This window comes from Lissotriton helveticus, chromosome 7, assembly GCF_964261635.1.
Source record: "Lissotriton helveticus chromosome 7, aLisHel1.1, whole genome shotgun sequence".
Taxonomy (NCBI): domain Eukaryota; kingdom Metazoa; phylum Chordata; class Amphibia; order Caudata; family Salamandridae; genus Lissotriton; species Lissotriton helveticus.
Window position 1 is genome coordinate 1,846,841,481 of NC_136068.1, and position 22,042 is coordinate 1,846,863,522.

The following is a 22,042-nucleotide window of genomic DNA, read 5'->3' on the forward strand; positions in this document are numbered from 1 at the left end:
GTTGAAATCCAGTCTTTATTGGTGCATCCACATACAAGATAGACTGGCCCCTGTTAGACTTGGCACCTTTTGCCGTGCTTCCCTGAGTATTTGCTTTCGGACCTCCCGGTTTTGACTCTGTTGGTGCTGAATTAGTGTGTCTGCGCACTTTTCTCAGTGCTGATCAGTGGTAAAGTGCAAGTGCTCCTGATGTCAAATGTGTTATGGATTGGTGTTTCAATGATTGGCCTTTTTGATTCATGTGTCAGTCCCTAGTAAAGTGCACTGAGTCTGCCAGGGCCTGTAAATCAAATGCTATTAGTGGGTTGCAGCACTGGATTGTGCTACCCACCCAAATAGCCTGTAACTGTAACTCTGGCCTGCCATTGCAGAGCCTGTGTGCAGTCTGGAACTGCCATGTCGACTTCGCAAGTGCACCCACTTGCCAGGCCGTGACCTTCCCTTTTCTTACACGTCAGTCATCCCTAAGGTAGGCCCAGGGTACCCCTGTGGGCAGGGTGCAGTGTATGTGAAAGTTAGGACATGCCCTGGTGTGTGTGGCCTGTCCTAATAGTGAAGTACTGCCAATTTCGTTTTTTCTTCATAGCAAGGCTACCTGTTCCCCCGTAGGACAGAATGTGGAGTTTGTTTATAATATCTTATAAACATAACTGACCCTGGAACCTAGGTAGGAAAATAAAGTTTAGTATGCCGAACTCAGAATCTAAAGAGGCATCTTTTAGTGAAGGTGATTTTTACATTCGGTGTTAGAAAATTCCACTTTTAGAAAGTAGGTATTTTCTTGCTCAGCCATCTAGCAGGCCTTTGGTGGGTTTGTGGATTGACTGGGTTTTGGATGACAGGGGCTGGGGAGCAGCAGTGGCTCCGGATAGTCTAGATGGGTCAGAAAAGGGCAGAATAGACCTGGGCTGCATTTAGAGTAGGGGGAGGAGATTTCTTCTCACCTGAATGGGCCTGGTCTGCCTTTGATAATGCCGTCTCCACCTCCTGCCAGGAAACCACAACAATCAGGGCAGAACTTGTTCTGGCTGGGCAGAGACACTCTCTGACTGAGAGAACAAAGGATTTTGGGCTATAAAAAGTGGAGCACAAACCCCTGAACTTTAGAACTCTTTTGGACCAAGAAGACTGCCAAGAAGAAGAGCTGGAGAAGCTGTGAGGAGGAACTACAACTTTGCTGAGTGCTTTGCTGTGTTGGCCTGCAGTGGCTGCTTCTGTCTTGGGCAGTGAAAGGACTGGACTGGACTTTCTGCAATCTTGTGAGTTTCTCCAAGGGCCTGAGTTAGAGCTTGGCCCCTGTTCAAGAAGTGTCAGGAACAGCAAAGACGGAAAGTTCTTCTGCCCTCAGCACTGGGAACTGTGTGTTTTGTGCTGCAACAAAAGAAAAAGCAACCCAACACAGCGTACAACACCGCTGCCGACTCTGTGTCCTAAAAGCACCGAAGAGGGCACTGCTGCAATGCGACCCTGGCCTCACCAATGATGTCTGCTGATGCCGTCACTGAGCCGCTGCTCGCACCGCGACCTGTGGGCACCGCACTCCGCATTGCCTCACAACGCTGCGTTGGTATCCCAGACTGTGCCGCTGCTTGCACAATGGTTCGAAGGCACTGGTCGTAAAGTTACATGATGCACCGCCCTTATCACGCACTACAGCCATGGCCTACTGACGCCATCAACTCCAGTTCATCAGCCAACTACAGCGTTTCAGCAACGGCGCCACGGCTGCTTGCACCGTGACATGCCAGCACCGCAGCGAGCACCGAATTCACTTTGCACCGCGACATGCGGGCACCTCACCGCAACACTTAGCACTGCAGCGCCCGATACCAGCGCTCCTGACTTCAACCGCGAGAGGTACGATCTGCAACACGTGTGCCTTCAAGGGCCCGCCGACTCCTGCACCGACCTTCGGAACAGATTCCTGCGGACACAGTGCTTTTGGAAGCTCAACGAGAGGTCACCGACGCCCTGCATTTCTAAACGTACTGTTTTGCGGGTCTTTTTGACATCGTAGCTGGCCCGCGGCAGCACATTCAGCCAGAACTGTTTGGGTTTGATTGTTCACTACGTCGTGATAGCCAAAAAGAGAGCTATCGACTTCCAAGGAACTGTTTTACAAGGTTATTTCGATAACTGAAGATTTCTTAATGCAGTATTGTGGATTTTTATCATTTTTGGTCTAGTCGCAAGTGTATAAAAATATTGGATATTAATCTAAACTGTTGTGGTGTCCTTTTGTAGCGCTTACACTGTATTACTGTTGGTTATGTGCAAATGCTTTACACACTGCCTCTAAGATAAGCCTTGACTGGTACATATTTTAGGAGTTTAGCTCCCTTATCCTGACTAGGATGAAGGTTCCCTACTTGGACGAAGGTGCAAACCCTTGCCAACTAGAGTCCCCATTTCTAACAGTCCCCTGATGAAGAAGAACCCCCATCCTAGAACCTGGAATGCCATCAGTATGATACAGATCAATGAAAGGATAAGAACAATAAGATAAGGAATACCTGTGGTAAAGAAACTTGGTTAAAGAACATGGGTTCAAGAATACATAAAATGCTAAAGATAAAGAAGCTAACACTAGTATTTGTATATCCCACCTGATGGTTCTTCCTGTGTGCTGATCACTGACTGTTGTGTTGATCGCTCTATACCCTACGCACCACTTGACTGATTGCGGTTTTTGTGGATTTGCCTCGTCAGGAGCAGCATGGTCTATATAAAGACTATTACAATATATGGCACTTTTTTTTTTTACTGGCAATCAATAAAGGGTCCGGGCCCTTAATCAGTAAGTCTAGACCAATCTATACTCCAAACCACCACAAAAATGCCAATACTGATATCATTCATCACGTTCTTTCAGCAATCACATGTGACACTCATAGTGATTGAAACAAAATTAATTTGGAATGATTTATTTCTTTTGATATTGGATTTTTCTTTTTTCTTTTTCAAAAAGTATATTTAGTATTACATTATTATCCTAACCCAACATTCAATGGACCAAAGACAATGTATACAATTTTACAATGACACAAACATTATGTTACAACACACAATTCTCTATGTACATCTAATTTCAAAATGCTCAAGTTACCTCAACAAAGAAAAACGAAAAAAGATTGGAAAAAACCCGAAAGAAAGTTTAGAAGGATCACACAATTCAGAGAGAATGGGACCTATCCCAGAGAGTGTTGGCCAAACACTACGGTATTCAAGGCAAAAGTCCATAAGTTGATCAATAGTGCATTATTTGTAAGCCTGACACCACTTATTTATTATAAATACTTGTTTGGTCTACGCGTTTCAAACCCAATATTTTTGGGGGGGATTATCCTCAGGACCTGGTCTAATTTTGAAATAAGATGTACATAGAGAATTTTGTATTATAATGTTTGTGTCATTGTAAAATTATATATATTGTCTTTGTTTGGTCCATTAAATGTTGGGTTAGGATAATAATGTATTACTAAACATTCTTTTTGAAAAAGTAAAATCGAATATCAAATGAAATAAATCAGTCCAATTAATGTTCTTTCAATCACTATGAGTGCCATGTGTGATTGTTGAAAGAACATGATGAATGATATTAGTATTGGCAATTTTGTGGTGGTTTGGTGACTTTTTTTTACTGGTATAGCTTGACACATGTGATCACTTTAGTTCAAATATTGTCATTCTAATTGTAACGAGTCATTGATGCATTTCTAAATTAATGTGACTTGGGCTACATGTGAAAGTGTAAAGCCCTCCTCCAGAAGGTGGGGTCCGCTCTTCACTCACTCAGTTAGTACACTCACTGGTGTGAGTATATGTGCAGAGCTTCCTATAACTAACTTGTGTGCCCACCCACCAAATGCCCTGTGTCACTGCACCCGCCCGAGTGCCAACAGCTCAGCGCCCCCCCTCCCCAACACACACACCAGTAGGCGCTCACCACAGCCCCCCCTGGACGCACAGTACGGGCTGGGGTAGATCCTATGGGGGTCGGGGCACTTACCACAGGAGAGTGACTCTGGATCCATTTGCTTTTCTCCACCGGATCCCGCCAGGAGAGGCAGCTGGCCGGTCACAGACTTTTCGCCCCATCCCTTGGTTACAAGGTAAGAATACAGTGAGAACGCCGCTTCCTTCAGGTGCTCTGCGAGTGATCTGAAGAGGTCCATGGCGCACCCCGGGGGATATTTCTGTTTCCCAGTTAGATTCTGAACCGTCAGGACAGTGTATTGTGCTTTGCTCTCGAACTTTGCAAGTGGCATCAAGAGTGGGTGGAAGGCATCCCCAGCGTCTCCTGCCTGCCCCCCGGCGTCTTCTGTCTGCCCCCATGCGTCTTCTCCCTGCCCCTCGATGTCTCCTGCCTGACCCCCGATGTCTCCTACCTGCCCCCCGATGTCTCCTACCTGCCCCTCGGCGTCTCCGCCCTGTCCTGCGGTGTCGCCTCCCTGGCTCGTCGTGCCCCCTCCCTGCCCCACGGACACAGGGCTTGAACTCGGGGGCTCTCCCTGGTGGTCCTCGAGCCCCTGGGCGGCCCCATCCCAAATCCTCAGGAGAGATTTCATTGAAACCAAGAGCGCTTCGAGTTCCCTCGAGAGGCGCTGGGAGGCCCGAGCCGCCTCATCCTGCCCCACGGGCTCTGCTGCCCGCTCCTTGCTTTCACGGTAGGATCCCACCAAGGAGGCCGCTTTGCTCAAGTGCCCTGCGAGGGTCACCAAGAGGATGCGGGCGTACTCGTGGGGCGCCCCGTGCCCCATGCTTGCTCCGCACAGACTCGAGGCGCGGCCGTGCGCGGCGCTCGCCAGCTGCAGGGCTCCCGTCAGGATGCGCTGGGAGGCCTCGGACGTGTGACCCTCGGCGCCTGGACTCTGGAGAGTCTGCTCTGCAGCTGTCAAGGCCTCTGTAACTCGGGTCAAGAGGCGCCGGACGGTTTCAGGCGGGTCTCCCTGAGTCCGCTTTTCTGTTAAGAGCTCGTCGTACGTCAACTGTGCGAACAGGCGTGGGCGGACGGACCGCAGCCTCGCCGAGTAAACAGAGCCAAAGCCCCCCATCCCCAGGATTAATGAGGCGTCCCACTCCTCGCACTGACTCCAAGAGGTCCAGAGACACTTCGGGGCCACAGCGCTCTCTTCGCGCTCCGCGTAATATCCACTCTCACGCATGCGGTACAATCCTGAATCTTCATATAATCCTACATCTGTACTTTCAAACGGGCGTTCGAATTCAAAGCAAAATCGCGGAGGGACGGTGTCTGCTCTCATCTCTGCCCAGCCCTCTCTCGTGTCCATGCTTCCTCTCGTCTGTCCGCGTACTTTCCTCTCCGCGCGCACTCCTCTCCAAACACCTTACCTTCCCTCCTTCCTATACCGCGCACTCTCTCCTCACGCCGAACTCTCTCTTGTACTCTGCGTCCTGCTTCTCCGCCCTGCTCGCTCTCTACTTTTCTCTCCTCTCTACCTTGGCGCACTCTCCTCTGCGCTCCCTCTCTGTCTGCCCGGCGGTCTCTCTCCGCTCTCACTCTCTCTCTGCCCGGCGCTCCCCTCAACGGTTCGACGGTTTCACAGTTACTGAGCTGCGAGCGCACTTCTGTCAAGCATGAGGCGGCGCGGGCTCTGATTGGCTGACAGCCACCTGGCTGCAGATACAGATGCGAGGAGCCGCGGACACACCCAGCGCTGCCATTGGAAAGAGGCAGCTTCGGGGTACCAAGAAGCATTCGAAGGAGAGCCGAGCGCGCGCGGATAGGAGGAGAGAGCGCGCGGAGCAGAGAGGAGACAGCGCGCGCGGCACAGGGGGCAAAGAGGGGATGAGAGAGAGCGCGGAGCACTCAAGTGAGGCAAAGTCCCCAGTGACATGTTTCAGCATAAACACGGCATCGGGAGAAGACCCCACCAGGCGGGACCACCTGCCTCCTCTCCTAGGGGGGGGCGGGGGCGGGGCCCCTGAACCCGAGAGAGGGGACCATGAGGCCTCCCAGCCTGTCTCAGCTGGGCATGAGGGCCTTGACCCTGCGAGAAGGAAAAAGGAGGCAAACCACCCTCTCCTAGTGGCACCCGAGGGTCTCGAGCCCCCTGAGGGAACCCACAGGACTGAAGAGCGAGCCTCGCGCTGCAGTAAGTGCCCCCCCCTCCCCCGAGATCTATCCCCCCCGTGGTGTGCTCCTACTGATGTTCCTGTCGGTGGGCCTAGAGCTGTCCTCGCGTGGGTCTGGATCGGGTGCAGTGTCACAGGGCCGCCAATGGGTGCGGTCTGTGGGGGTCGCAGGCCGCGCTGCACGTGTCCCCCACCCGGAGTGCACCGCGAGCCCGACCGGCCCCGTCAGGAGCCTTCTCCACGTTAACATGTAGCACAAGTCACAGTATATTGGAAATATCATTTTATCAATGACTCGCTACGTGTTACATTTAGGACGACCTTATTCGAAAGTATTTTCCAACAAGTCGAGATCATAATGCTTAAATGCTATAGAATATTATGCTATGTCTATATTCTTTGCGCTCGTTTGTCTCCAATACTCTTTCTGCTCACTTCCCAGAAACACTGGCAGACTATATATACACGTTATCTTTCGGACAGACCTTTGTAACATTTTCCGGTGTTTAAACTGCGGTATTTGCGTCATATTTTATGTGTAATCCATGTACTCTAAAGTCCTTATGTAATGTACTTGGCTCTATTGTAAAGCGCTCTAACACTTTCGGGTAAAGTATTTTTTGAAAACGCATAAATAAAATAGTTATTTGATGTATACTAAGTGACTGTAGTAAACAAAATGGAACAATATTTGTGCACATGTAAAATACACGGAGTAATATGAATTATTGCATTAAATACTTGAGCGCGTCTCACGTGAAACTCGCACATTATAATCAATTGTTCAATTATGGTTTATTGGCGACAACCGGGCCCTTTAACTAGGCACGCAACGTTTAGCTTCAAGCGCTCAAGAGTAGAATAAAAGGACGGAGTACCGGGCCAAAATCTGTCCCCCTTCGATACAATTTTGTGACACAGCACCTTGAATGTTTCAGAAGTATCCTCGTCTGTGTATTTTAAATCACACCATGACAACTTATGTCTTTGGTTTCTGTTGTCGAAGATCTAACTACTCTGCACAGTAAAATATACGTATTTGCAATAAATAGGTTAAACACAACCATTGACTAAAAACTATTCAGGCTTTTTTCGTTGCATTCTTTTGTAGATCACGGGAGTTGGCTTGTCTGCTGGAAAAGTGTTTGTAACGGAAGAACCAAATTCCGGTTGCTGGCAGGAGCTTTTTTGTTCACCGTTTTAGGTCTCATTGTGGGCATCGGAGGTGAGTTGCTGTCTCTTTAGTTTCCCCCTAATTGACGCGCTTTCGTTTTGTGAAATGCACATGTATAATAAACAACGCTCATATACACTATTTGTAAGTATTTAAAGGAATCCCACTGTATGCAATTTGTTGAACATGGTATTTAATCGTACAGCACACGCCGCCCCCACCCCCACCCATTTAAAAGAATACAGAGGGCGCTGTTCTGTCTGAGGCAAATCCGGTGTCTGACGAGAATGTTAACTATTCCTCAAAATTCCGATACGTAAAAATATATGCACCGCCAGATCAAAACATAGCAATGTACTGTTCGCAAAGTCCAAAGAAGCCCTTCCTTTATTATGATCAGTTCCAACCCCGTCCACTGAGATAAAAAAAACACTGAAAATCCATCCTCACGATGTTTAATTCTTCGTTTCTACCAGGGATATCGTAGGGATTTTGAGGGCCCTGTGCCAAACGTATTTTTAGGGCCCCTGTTTGGAACAGCTTTGAATTTATTACGATCCACTCTCAGCTCTTTCATGTCCTCCTTCGGCCAGGTCACAAGGGCCATTGTTTTCCAAGCAGTATTTGGTTCTGAACAATGGTAGCGACCGTGTCACGGCTGCCACGGTGGCAGTTCTACGGATACTTCATAATTACACACACTCACCGGTAAAGAGTGAATACTGTTTATTGTTGCAATTAATTCAAATCCTAACAATATATTACAAACTACTAGAACAGGTGCACGCATAGGATGTCTACAAATCTGACTAAGCTAAGATGTAAAAAAAAGTAAGGTGCATTTCTGTACCTTCACAGCCATTTCCTCAGTTAATCTATTTCAGTATCTAAAAAACATAACTACCCTTGGTAATCTGTTTGGTTTATCAGAGTGCAGGCACAGATTCACTGTTTGTACACGATCACTGTGTTTCATAAAGTCTAGTCATAACTAATGTCGGCTCAGGGTCCAGGTGTTTGCAGTAGCATACACATAAGAATGAGAGTTTTTAGATCTTGTGCAAACAAATCTTTCTAATTTCATACACCAGTAGCTTGTTTTATTTATATTGATCCATATATCACTGGTGCATTTAAAGCACACCTATTGTGGTCTATACTTTTAAGGGGCTTTGGGTCAGCCTCCTGCTTAGCTCGTTTTGCTCTGGAACCTTCATCCATTGGCTTGAAACGGTATCATTCCTCCTCTCATAAGGCAGTCTGACCGTTTTCAATTGGCAGCTTGGGTGAGTCCTTCCGCCTTCATAATAATGCATGAGGGATTCTTCTGGAGTCTGTGATCATCCCCTTAACTCTGGTGAACGAGCGCTGGTGGAAGTGTCTGACTAGTGGACGCTATAATAGCACACAAAGCATTGACGTATGTTTTAATGTTTGTATAATCCAATAATTAGATCGTTTAGTCTGCGACCATGCCTCAGAGCAGGGTTTAGGAACTCTAAAAAAGTCAGTAAAATAGGTGCTAAAAGAGAGTTCCTATAAAATATGAACTTTGACAAATTGTAGGTGTAATGTAACTTTTGCACTTTTGAATACTAAGATTTATTGTATTTGTTGATTCAATGGTTTATTTTTGTGAATCATTCTATTTGTTTCCACACATATTCGTTTTTATCTCATGTATTTATCTGGAAGGATTAACAAATATATCGGTTTATGTTCTGGCATGCATCTAAAGCCTAGAACATATGTAAAAAATAGGTTTTAATATATGGCAAAGAAATAGCCAGGACTAAGATAAAGTAGGTCTACTGGTCCGAAATCTGCTAAAATAAATAGCAGTACTCTAAATAGGGTGGCCGGATCTCATTAAAAAAAAAAACATCAGAGCAGAAACAAGCATTGGTCAAAATAACACACCGTACAAAACGTCAAACCTACTGCCATTGCTTGTTCATTTGATCGAAGCCTACCAGGCAGCTCAGCTGTCTGCTTGCAAATATACTTCTTGTATTTTGAAAGCTTTCCAAGCAATGCTTTCCAACCAATGCTTACCATTGGCTTTGTGGTTTGTTACTCAGATTTGTATCGCTTTCTATTTGCTGGCTATATTTGTTTTATAATGTCCAGCATGTCTTCGCCCCTCCCGTGGAGCAAAGCATGTTCACCAATGCTCCTTGTATTCTACCACAAGTCCTCACTTTAAACTTTATTCTTATCTTGTAACGTTTGCTCTGCATTCAAAGATAGAAGTCAAATTACTTTTCTTTAGTTGACTTCAAAGTGAGAGGATTTAAGTGACAATCTTGAACACAATTTCAGTGTCTATTAATGACCCGTGTAAGATTTCAGAGTTAGAAAAGCACAAATGAAGCACTTTATTTTTTGTAATTCGGTAGTGTGATGGAAACAGGTATTTTAATACGATCAAAACAAATTAGGTCACTAGGTGATACCATTTTCACACATTACTGTTGCACATCGCATAGTTTTATGAGAACAACTGGGTGGAAATGTAATGGTCACTCCACTCAACTATACACCACTCGACTCTGGCTCTTTACGACATTCTGCTCCACTCAGCCACAGTCCAGTCTGCAGCTTCACTGTACTCCACTCTACGCCACTCCACTATACTTCACTTTGCGACACTCTATGCCATGGGTACTCACAAACTTTCTCTCGGGGGCCAAATTTACAGTGTGGTTTGCGGCCGAGGGCCGTACCGGTGGGGGCGGGGTCAGAGGGGGAGGGGGCGGGGCGAAAGCAAAAAAAAAATGTGATCATGAGGTTAAACACAAGTCCCTGCAGCGGACGCCTTCTTCCGCTGAGCTACCAGACCCAGCATACACACATCTTTCTCTCTCTCCCTCTTTCTCTCTCCCTCTCTCACCCTCCCTCTCTCTCCCTCTGTGTCTCCCTCCCTCTCTCTCCCTGTGTCTCCTTCCCTCTCTCTCCCTCCCTCTGCGTGTCCCTCCCTCTGCGTCTCCCTCCCTGTGTCTCCCTCCCTCCCTGTCTCCCTCCATCCCTCCCTCTGTGTCTCCCTCCCTCTGTGCCTCCCTCCCTCTGTGCCTCCCTCTGTGTCTCCCTCCCTCTCTGTGTCTCCCACCCTCCCTGTGTGTCTCCCGCCCTCTCTCCCACTCTCCCTCTGTGTCTCCCTCCCTGTCTCCCACTCTCCCTCTGTGTCTCCCTCCCTGTCTCCCTCCCTGTCTCCCACTCTCTCTCTGTGTCTCCCTCCCTGTCTCCCACTCTCCCTCGGTCTCTCCCTCCCTGTGTCCCACTCTACCTCTGTGTCTCCCTCTGTGTCTCCCTCCCTGTCTCCCACACTCTCTCTGTGTCCCCATCCCTGTCTCCCACTCTCCCTCCCTGTCTCCCTCTGTGTCTCCCTCCCTCCCTCCCTGTCTCCCACTCTGTTTCCAACTCTCCCTCTGTGTCTCCCTCCCTTCCTCCCTCTGTAAATGTAAATGTAAATGTCATGGTACTTATAGAGCGCACTGTCACCAGACGGTCACCTTGCGGTGTCGCCTATGCGGTTTCCTGGCACTGATACTCATACCGCTGTGGAACCCCTCCTGGCTTTCCCTGTGAAGTGTCCACTCCTGGGCACCCCCAGGGTGAAGCCAGGCATCCTTAGCGCTGTTGGGGCCGGTGTAGAGGCTAAGCAAGCTATTGCCCAGAGTTGCAGCATGGGGCCCGTGATTAGAATAGGCACCGAGGCGAGAATTAACAGGTCCGAGGAAATTGAGCCCTCTGTGTCTCCCTCCCTCCCTCCCTCCCTCTGTGTCTCCCTCCCTGTGTCCCACTCTACCTCTGTGTTTCCCTCTGTGTCTCCCTCCCTGTCTCCCACTCTCTCTCTGTGTCTTCCTCCCTGTCTCCCTCTGTCTCCCTCCCTCCCTCTGTGTCTCCCTCCCTGTCTCCCACTCTCTGTTTCCTTCCCTCCCTCTGTGTCTCCCTCCCTCCCTTTGTGTCTCCCTCCCTCCCTCTGTGTCTCCCTCGCTCCGTCTGTGTCTCCCTCCCTCCGTGTCGCTCTCCCTGTCTCCCACTCTCCCTCTGTGTCTCCCTCTGTGTCTCCCTCCTGTCTCCCACTCTCCCTCTCTGTCTCCCTCCCTGTCTCCCACTCTCCATCGGTCTCTCCTTCCCTGTGTCCCACTCTACCTCTGTGTCTCCCTCTGTGTCTCCCTCCCTGTCTGCCACTCTCTCTCTGTGTGTCCCTCCCTGTCTCCCTCTGTGTCTCCCTCCCTCCCTGTCTCCCACTCTGTTTCCCTCCCTCCCTCTGTGTCTCCCTCCCTCCCTCCCTCCCTCGGTGTCTCCCTCCCTCCCTCCCTCTGTGTCTCCCTCCCTCTGTCTCCCTCCCTCCCTCTCTGTCTCCCTCCCTCCCTCTGTGTCTCCCTCCCTCCGTCTGTGTCTCCCTCCCACCCTCTGTGTCTCCCTCCCACTCTCTCCGTTTCCCTCCCTCCCTCTCACCTGTGTGTGTGTGTGTGTGTGAGCCCTTAGCCCGGGCAGCAACAGGTTCCTCAGCTCAAGCACACACACATTTAGATGTTAATGAGGCTTTGTTGAATTTCACCTCCTAGGCCCCTGTAGCTCCCCTCTGACAATACTGGAATCCCCCGGCCCCCACAGAGCAGAGTCTGAGTCCGCGCTGCTGCGGCTGTGATTGTGAACACTATTGATTTTTTTTTTTAACACATGTGTCTGCAAGGTCCGCGGGCCGCCCAGGAAGGCTTGCCGGGCCGCCACCGGCCCGCGGGCCGCACTATGAGTACCCCTGCTCTACGCCAATCTATGATATACCTTGCCACTCTGACACTTTACTTTAGACTAATCTATGCCACTCCACTGTATGACACTTCACTCCACTCTGTGTCCATCCACTTTACGCCCATTCCACTTCCACTATACTCCACTGTACACCACTTCACTCTACGACACTCTACTCTATGCCACCCTATGACACTCCATGCCACTTTAGTCCACTGTACGCTATCCCACCCCACTCTGACACTTTACTCCAGACTAATCTCTGCCACCCCACTGTATGACACTTTACTTCACTCTGTGCCCCTTCAGTATACTCCGTCCCTACATTCAGACTATACATCACTCCCCTCTACGACACTTTACTCAATTCCACTCTACGCCACCCTACGATACTCCATGTCATTTTAGTCCACTGTACGCTATCCCACCCCACTCTGACACTTTACTCCAGTGTACACTACGCCACACTACACCACTCCACTCTACCAATTACACAACATTTTACTCCACTCTGCCTATCCACTCTATGCCCACCACCTGACACTTTACCCCACTCTAGGAAACTCTACTTCAATCCAGGCCACTCTATGCTACGCCCCACTACAACATGCTACATTATGCCACACCACGTCCTTCTATGCCACGCCTGCCCCTCTACGCCACTCCACTCTATGCCATGCTATGTCAATCCACTCTATGCCATGCCACTTTATGCCACTCCACTCTGCCAAGCCACTGCACTCTGCCACTGTACTCCACTATCCTCTATGCCACTAACTTTGCTGAACAGCAGCCTCCCTGGTGTACAACATGGCTAAAATCACCCTGGGAAAGTCAATAGCTATTATATGGGCAAGACCTATTGGCTTTGCCAATGCTTGTTTAACAAAAGCAGATCACATGATATGGTGTGTGTAACAGTTCACGATACACTCGCACGTGTCCTTGTTTCCTGACCCTTTTAACCCAATGTCAGCATTCACTTGTGTCCTGAGTGTCATCCCTGGAGCATCTCGCCTTTCTGTCTTGAGAGTAGGGATGCAAAGGAAGTGTGTCTTTGTGTGCAGACTGTGGTCCTGTCGACTTTGGGAGAACAGAAGAAGATGAAAACCAGAAGCCTACCCTGGTCCGTCGGGCCCCAAAGAAGTGAAGACGCAAAACCAGGAGCCCACCCGATCGCGACAGAAACAGAGCTTGGAGCCCACCCTGGTCCATGTACGGCATCCACGGCGACATCGGGAGCCCACACCGGCCACACAAAGAGTGGGGTGAGGGAAGTGCAAATTAGGCGTCCGATCATGAAAAGAAAAGCCGTCTGCCGACTAAACGAGAGCCTGAGCGTCCCGCGTTGAGATTCAACTGGAAATCTTGCGAGAGCTTGACGGCCATCTTGAAGTCAGACGGGACAGCCAATGAAGAGCTGAGAAAGTTCCAGCAGCCATTTTGAAGTCAGGCAATGCAATAGATAGCAAATCTCGCCCACCAAAGTACCTGCGGCCATTTTTGAGTCAGGCTAATGAGAGGCTAAAGAGGGCCAGGCAGCCATTTTGAAGACAGGCATCAAGAAAAAGCCAGCAAAAACTTGACAATAAAGAACTAAAGAAAAATTGCAGTTAGAAAAAGAAAGAAGGCACACAGCATTACAAAGGAAAGAAGGGAAAGGAAGAACAATGGCCAACGAAAGGGACAAACCCAATGCACAGGCAACATTTCGCCGACCACTACCATTCAGCATATCGAAACCCCAGTCTGGCATCAGGTAGGAACACTGAATTCGGCAATTTGAGCGCTACATGCACAGCACAGAAATCGCAGAGGCCAAACATGTTGAACTCTTCTTGAATCTCGCAGGTGATGATGTAGAAGACCCGCTCACAACATTCCCTAGCGACAAAACAGCGGCGTACAAGGGACTGATACATTGTCTCACAGAGAAGTTCGACCCGCAAAGACACATCGACTTCGAGAGATACACATTCAACACTGCGTGTCAATGAGCAGACGAGTCCCTAGACAATGTCTCAACAAGACTGCGAAAGCTAGTACCGTATTGCGAGTTTGACTAGTACGAAATGAACAAGCGATACGACTGCTCATCATCGAAGGTTGCCAGTCCGTGGAGTTCCGCGCACGTATTCTGAAGGAACCAACAACGCTGTTGAAAATACTGACAATGGCTCGAGCAGAAGCAAAAGCAACAACACACGCCAAAGAGATGGATCAGGGCAAAGATAGAAGGGCAGAACAAGAGAATCGCCTATGGGAAACAGCAAGAAAAAGGACAGCACACCGCCAACGAAGAGACAAGAAAGAACGTGCTACCGGTGCGTACTTGACTTCCAACATATCAGCGCTTGCCCGGCAATGGGCCAGAAATGCAGAAAGTGTAACATAGACAATCACTTTGCGAGTGCCTGCATGAGTAGACAGTTTAAAAATGAGCGGGGAAGACCTGCAAGACCGCAAGCAGTAACAAGCAGGCATGTCAGGCACATGAAGACAGCAAATCGCAGCTTCTCAGGTGAATCGGGAGGAACAGTCGCGTCAGAAATGGTGGAACGAATATATTTGATGTCAGATACACCCAAGGAAGAACGAAGGCAAGAGCACATCAACGCTGTGGAGAAGCACCAAATAAAGAAAACAGCAACAGTGGACATTGAAGTAGGATGCCACAGTACACACTTCGTACTTGATAGTGGGGCCACGTGCAACATCATGTGTACGTCGGAGTACGAGAAGATGAATATAAGACCGCCGCTATCACCATCGACCGTTGATGTTTTCACTGGGGCCTCGAAGAAGCCGGTGGAAAACATGGGGAAGTTCATAGAAACACTAATGTACAAGGACCGGTCATGCAGAGAAGAGATACATGTGCTACGGGGAGACATCCCGGCACCATGCCTACTGAGCAATGTCACGGCACAGGTAATGGGCCTCCTAGCCATGGCGTACCACATGTCATAGAAACAAAACATTCTACAAGAACATCCAGACATACTACAAGGCTTAGGGAGGCTAAAAGGGAAACAAATAACATTGTACATCAAGAAGGCAGTCAGACCTATGGCGCAGCATCACCGACGAGTGCCTATACACCTACAATCTCAGGTTGATGAGGAAATATAGAGTCTGCTGGCACAGGACATCATTGAGCCTGCAGAAGGGCCGACTACCTGGGTGTCTCCCATAGTGGCAGTTCCAGAAAAGATCACCCCAAAGATCTGCATATGCGTGGACATGAGTATACCAAACACAGCCATTGAAAGAGAACAACACCCTGAGCCACACCTAAACAACATGATAAGCTGTCTCACTGGAGCATGCCAATTCTCGAAGCTGGACCTGTGCAAAGGGTACCATCAACTGGAGCTCGATGAGCCATCGAGATATCACCAAGTTCTCCACGCACATGGGCCTGTTCCGCTACAAGATCACCCCAAAGATCTGCATATGCGTGGACATGAGTATACCAAACACAGCCATTGAAAGAGAACAACACCCTGAGCCACACCTAAACAACATGATAAGCTGTCTCACTGGAGCATGCCAATTCTCGAAGCTGGACCTGTGCAAAGGGTACCATCAACTGGAGCTCGATGAGCCATCGAGATATCACCAAGTTCTCCACGCACAGGGGCCTGTTCCGCTACAAGCGACTGAGTTTCAGCATATCATCAGCTGCGTAGATATTTCAAGAAACAATAAGGCAGGTAATAAGACCGGTAAAGAACTACAGTGACGACATCCTGGTGTTTGGTCGGTCCGATGAAGCACATGACAATGCCCTACGTGAAGTATGCCTGCAGCTGGAACAAGCAGGACTAACATTAAACGCTGATAGATGCGAGTTGTGAAGAAGTGAACTGGTGTTCTTTGGGCATATCTTCTCTAAAAAAGGAATAAGGCCAGTCCCCAGCAAGGTAGAGACATTAAACAAGGCAAACCCTTCAATAGATGTTGCAGAAGTGAGGTCATTTCTGGGTCTTGATAGTTACTGTGCACGCTACATAAAAGACTTTGCTACCGTGAGCACGCCACTGCGGCACCTAACAAAGCAGGGTCCGAAGTTCAGCTGGTCACATGAGTGTGGCTGGGCATTTGAAGCCATCAGACTGGCCGTGATGGCCGTAGGTCACCTTGCCTACTCTGATCTGCTGCTATGCACTGAGCTGACCGTAGACGCCAGCCCAGTAGGACTAGGGGTAATCATAGCACTACGCCAGCCAGTGAGAGACTCGCCAAGAAAAATTGCAGCAAAGTCTGTCCGACGTTGAAAGAGCATACTCCCAACCTGAAAAGGTGAGCTTAACAGTAGTCAGGGCGTGTGAACACTATCACATGTTCATTTACGGAAAACCATTTACCATCTTCACTGATCATCAGGCTCTGGTGACAATGTTCTATTACTTACCGGTAATCTTCATTACCCTAGGTCTCGTTGTCCTCGTCCCACTCATTAACTTATTGGAGATGACCATCTCCTGACAGAAAAAAAGAGCAGAGGCATGCTGGGACCCTATTACTGCCCCTCCCATTGGGAGTACATAAGCAGTACTTACCCAGCATCCCGTCTGAACAACCAAGCCCAGACAGGAAGGCCGCCCGCCCGGGAGGGACGGAGGGGCGCATGAATGGGATGAGGACAACGGGAACTGGGGTAATGAAGATTACTGGTAAGTAATAGAACATTACCCCCAGGTCCCTTATGTCCTCGTCCTATTCATTAACTTAGAGAATACCAAAGCAGAAACCCGTCCTTCCGCACCCACAAGCACACCCAGGAAACCACAACAAAAGCAGCAAACCAAGGGAGCTCCGAGAAGGAGGAAAAGGGAACCGCAGGAAACAACTGGTCCGTAAGCCAGAACAGGACAGCAGGGCCAAAACAAGGACCGGAGAAAGAAACCAAAAAGCAGAAGGCCAGGGCCTCAACAAGGAGGCCGCCAACCAGAGAAACCAGAGACAGGGCAACCAGAATCAAGACCCAAAGAACACGGCCAAGCAACCCAAAAGACAAGGCTGCCCAGCCCAGAACCAACGGGAAGACACTCCAGCCACAAAGACACGGACCAACAAGGGACGAGGAAGCACAGGCCAGAAACCGGCCCACCCCACCAAACCGAACGACACGGCCCCAGAGAGACTGAAGCAAGAGCCGAACAGGAGCGATACCCAAACACATGGAAAAGACAGGGAAGAGGAAAAAATGCCGAAAATCCTAGGAGGCCAAAACAATCCCACAGGGAAGGAGGCCACCAACCAAATCAGGAAGGCCACCAAACCCAGAACAGCAGGGGAAGAGGAGGACAACCCAAAGACCACAGGCCTGAGACACCCCCAGAAGCACCAGCCGAAAACCCACCAACAAAGGAGAGGCCAACAAGACCGGAAACCCACAATGAACAAGCCCAACAAGGGTGGGGACAGAGCCACCGGCCACAACCCCCAGAAAACCCCCAATCCCAAAAGGGAGGGAAACAAAGCAGTCCAGAGAAACAGGGAACACCCATCAGCCCCCACACCAGGCACAGAGGGCAGAAAAAAACAGGTGCTAACACGGCAGAGGACCGTACAGGCACCCCACACCCAGGCCAAGCAAGCAGCAAGGACAGGAGCAGCCGAAAAAACAGCCACAGGGCGCACAGCACCCAGACCAAAAGCCCACGTGGCCCGACTCAAGCAAAGCCGGAGAGAAGCCCAGCAAACAGCACAAACCAGGGCAACAAACTCCAAAGGAACCAGGAAGCCAGGACCAGAGCCAAGCAACCTGACCGCGCAGGAAGACCCGCAGGCCCAACCAAACCCCGGAAGGAGCCCATGCTGCGCCCAGGCCATAGCAAAAGGGCAGGGAGGAACAGGGAACCCCCAGCACACCACCGCCGGACCACACAGAAGGCTGGAAAGAAACAGAGAAAGCAGCCAAAGCGGAAGCCGGACAAAGCAGAGAAGGCAGAGGGCCAGGCATCAGGAGACCCCAGACAATCCGGCGGCAGGAGGGAGGACCCCACGAGGCAAGAGCACCATGAAACCGCACCCCAACCAGAGAGAGGGGGGGCACCCAAACTTTCCCACACCGGGAACAAAGCCCAGAGAAACAAGGGGGGCAGAAGTGAACCAGGACACCAAAACCAGGAAAGGCCCAGCAAAACACCCCACAGAGCAGGCCGAAACAGCCAGGAAGCCCAGGAGGCACAGCCCGAGGACAACCAGAACCAGTAGGAAGCTGGCAGACCCAGAGCCACAAGACCCAACAAAGGCCCCAACCCAGGTGAAACAAGACCGGGAAGAGAACCCCCAGCAGGAGAAGGCCCCAAAGGACCCCCCAGGACGTGGCCGCAACTGCAGAGCGCCCCGCCAGGACACAAAAGATATCCCAGGCAAGAACGCAGATCCCAAAAAGAAGAACAACATGCAGGAGCCGAAAAGCCCCAGCAGACACCCAGCCAGGCACCCAGCACAGGAACCAGACGATACCAGAACCCCACAGGGAACAAACACACCAGAGAGCAGACGGACCCAAGAGCCAACAGCACTCAGCATCCCAGGCAGCCAAGCAGGTACCAAACCGGCCCTACCATGCACAACAACTGAGAGCAGAGGAAAGTAGGCGCAGAACGGGAGCATGGGCATAGGCCACCAACCGGGAGAACTGCAGAACAGAAGAGGGGAATCAGGCGCCCACCAAGGACATGGCAGCAGCAAAAGACAGCCAGGCACAAACAGCAGCGGCACAAACCCCCGGGTCCAAAAGGCGAACCGCCACCGGAAACACAAACCGGGTGTTGGGGGGCGGTGGGAGGGCCACGGAAAAGAAGAGAAGGTGCCCAGCAACCCCAGCCAGAGAAGCCGCACCAAGCATCCCCAGGAGGCCCCAACCGGGAATAAACCAGGCAGGAACACAGGCAGAACCAGGAGGGGCAGGCAGGAAACACCAGAAGCAAGCCAAAGGCAAGCACTAGGAGAGCAAGGGCAGGAGCAAACAAGAACAGAAGCCGCCAGACCCCAGAAGCAACCAAGCACACAGAAGGCCCCGGGACAGCATGGGAACAGAACAGGAGAACAGAACAGCCACATCCAAGGCAGCACAAACAACCCAGGCGCAGGCAGAGTGCCCCAGAGAGCACCAGGAACAACTCCAAGAAGCCGCAAGAGGGACCAGGCGAAACCCGATGGACAGGAGGAAGAAAGCCAGAAACCAGGATCCCCCGCGCCCCAAACTCCGACCAACCACACCGAAGCCAGGAAGCGGAGGCGCACAACCAGCAACACAAGTGGAGCATAGGCCACAACACAACAGCCAGCTCGCAGTGGAGGCAAGGCTACTCAAAAAAAGTGCGGAAGCAGCACAACCAAGGCCAGGCCACGACACCAGTGACACCCCGATAAGTAGGGATGCAGTGGGACTGAAAGAAAAGCGGGAAAAACCCACGGCAGGCAAACAGGACCCCAGGGGTGCCAACAGGTCCCACCCCCATGCAGCCCCCCAAGGAGCTGGAACACCAACCCACCACCAGCTGGGGGCAGGGCGCCAGAGAGGAAACTGAAGAAGGGGGAACCGAAGCGCAACCCCAACAGGCCACCGCCGAGGAAGCAAGAGGCGACCCCGACACAAGAGCAGCAGAGGGCAATGCAGAAGCAAGCAGGCAGGGAGACCCTAACAACACTTGGGAGCCCCAGGAGCAAGCACAGACAGAGCCAGGAAAAGAAGGGAACCAGCCCCCTCAGAGGCGACAGGAACCCATGCCAATCCGAGGCAGGCCACCAAACAGAAAGCGCAAAGGCCAACAACAGAGAGAAGCAGCCAACGAAAGCCAGGGAGAGGAGAACCCCCCCACAACAGGGCCTGAAAGATAATGCAGGAGCACGAGTGGCCAGGAGCAGGGCACCAGCCGAAGGCAGCAAACCAAACGGAGAAGCCTTGGGACAGAAACACCCACCTCGCAGACCAAGGCAGAAGAGCACAGGTAGGTGGCACCACAGAAGGGAAACTTACCCGCAATCCCAGGCGAAGGAAGCCAGCGCCAAAACCAAAACGCAACTGAGGGGCAGAGCAGTCAAAAGAGCAACAAACCCAGAAACAGTCCCGCACCCCGACCCAGAGGCCAGCCGTGTGAAGCAAGGAGCAGGGGCGAGCATAAGCAGCATCACAGCGGGAGACTCCTCTGCCCCCGGTACGCAGAGAAGAGGAGCCTGAGAAGAGGAAGAGGCAGCGGCAGGAAAACCCCACACAAGCCACCGACACAGTGGCGCCATTAACCAGCATCCCACAAGACAGGGGAACGGGGAGAAAAAGAACCCCGAAGCACGCCGAAAGCAGAACCAGGCACCTCCAAGTGACCCAGCAGCAGGCACAGCCACCAACGCAGCCCCCTCCCCGCGAGAGCGATGCAGCAGGTCAGCCCAGAGGAGGAGGAAAGGAGCCCGGACAGGAACACACAGAGGAAACACAGCCCCCTAAACCAAGGTGAACCAGGGCAGCATATGCCAGAAACAACCAGCACAGCGGGGACGGAGACCAGGAGGACCCACAGGCCCAGCAGGCCACCTGTGAGGAAAACCACATGGAACACATCATCGTCGGAAGGCATATCCGGCCTCAGTCAACAGTGCCCAGCGACAGCATGGAGAGCAACATCAACCCGCTCCGGAGCCAGGGTAATTGGCAGGAAGACAGCCAGAACACGCAAAACGTGTACCAGGCGCGCCGGTGAAAAACAACCGGAGCGGGGCCAACAGGAACAACAAGGCCGCCACCGGGTACAGAGGAACACGCAGCCACCCACCAAAAACACAACCAGCAATTCAACCCCGAAAAGGACACTTGCAGAGGAAGTGAGGGAGAACGTATGTTACGCATGAAGGAGGTCCCGGGTTCAAACCCCAGCAGCTCCAGGAGTCTCTGCAGCACAGCACGGCATTCTCCAGAAGGTCAGCCAGCCAAAACATCCCCAAGCCGTGACACACCGGGGGAAAAAGAAAAAATCCGGCAAGCGGGACTCACCCGGAGCGGGGTAGGGGGGCAACTCCAGGACAAGGCCCCCCACCCCAACGGCCAGGACACCAGAGACCGGCATGAACACAGGAAGAGAAGCACATCCACCCGGCCAGGCTCAGGAAGAGACACAAGCAACCCGGAAGAAACCCGGGAGACCAATCCCCAGACGCAAAGAACCGGGAGGCCAAGCAAGATACCGGCTCCAACAGGGACAGACTCACAGCAAGCCCAGCAGGCAAGGAGAAAGCCCACGGAAAACCCCACACCTGCACAGCCAGGTAGCCGGGCGAGGGGGGGAAGTGAAGCCCAGCCACACCAGCCCAGCAGGAGCAGTATCAGCACACCACCTTTCTGTCGACAGACAGAAAAAAAGAACAGACGGGATGCTGGGTAAGTACTGCTTATGTACTCCCGGTGGGAAGGGGCAGTATTAGGGTACCGGCATGCCTCTGCTCTTTTTTTCTGTTGAGAGATGGTTATCTCCAATAGGTTAATGAATGGGACGAGGACATAACAGACCTGGGGGTAATATATGGCAATCCGAATGCAAAGATGCCGCCTCGCATTTTAAGATAGTGCACAAGCCGGGCAAAAAGCACAACTCTGCTGACTACATGTCTCGACATCCCTTACCACAGGCACCAGAAAAGACCACAATGGCAGAAGAATATCTCAACTTCGTACTAAGACAGAACACGCTGGTGCCGATAATACTGGCTGAGCTAGATCAGGAGACAGAAAAGGATGACACAATGCAAGCGGTGAAAGCAACAACAAGACAGCTAAGATGGAGACACATCAACAACAATTGAACACTGGGGGACGGAGTCAACAAGGAGGACATGATAGCATTCAAAAAGATACATCACAAACTATCAGAGACTGAAAATGGCATACTAATGCGAGGAACAAGGATATTAATGCCAAGAGGGCTACGCCGACGGACTGTCAGTTTGGCACACGAGTTGCACAGACGCATAGTCGAGACAAAGAAGATGCTACGGAAGAAG

At 51.0% G+C, this 22,042-nt stretch overlaps 1 protein-coding gene across 4 annotated transcripts in view; it reads right to left on the reverse strand.

The window, feature by feature from the left end:
• LOC144770829 (uncharacterized) overlaps nucleotides 1-5,493 on the reverse strand; it is a 210,048-nt gene extending 204,555 nt beyond the window's left edge. For all 4 annotated transcript variants that reach the window (XM_078655607.1, XM_078655606.1, XM_078655605.1 and 1 more), the window contains exon 1: nucleotides 4,010-5,493. In XM_078655607.1, the coding sequence (XP_078511733.1) occupies nucleotides 4,010-5,291 (1,282 nt within the window). In that variant the 5' untranslated portion in view covers nucleotides 5,292-5,493. The remainder of the gene's footprint in view (nucleotides 1-4,009) is intronic.
• Nucleotides 5,494-22,042: the final 16,549 nt, after the last annotated feature.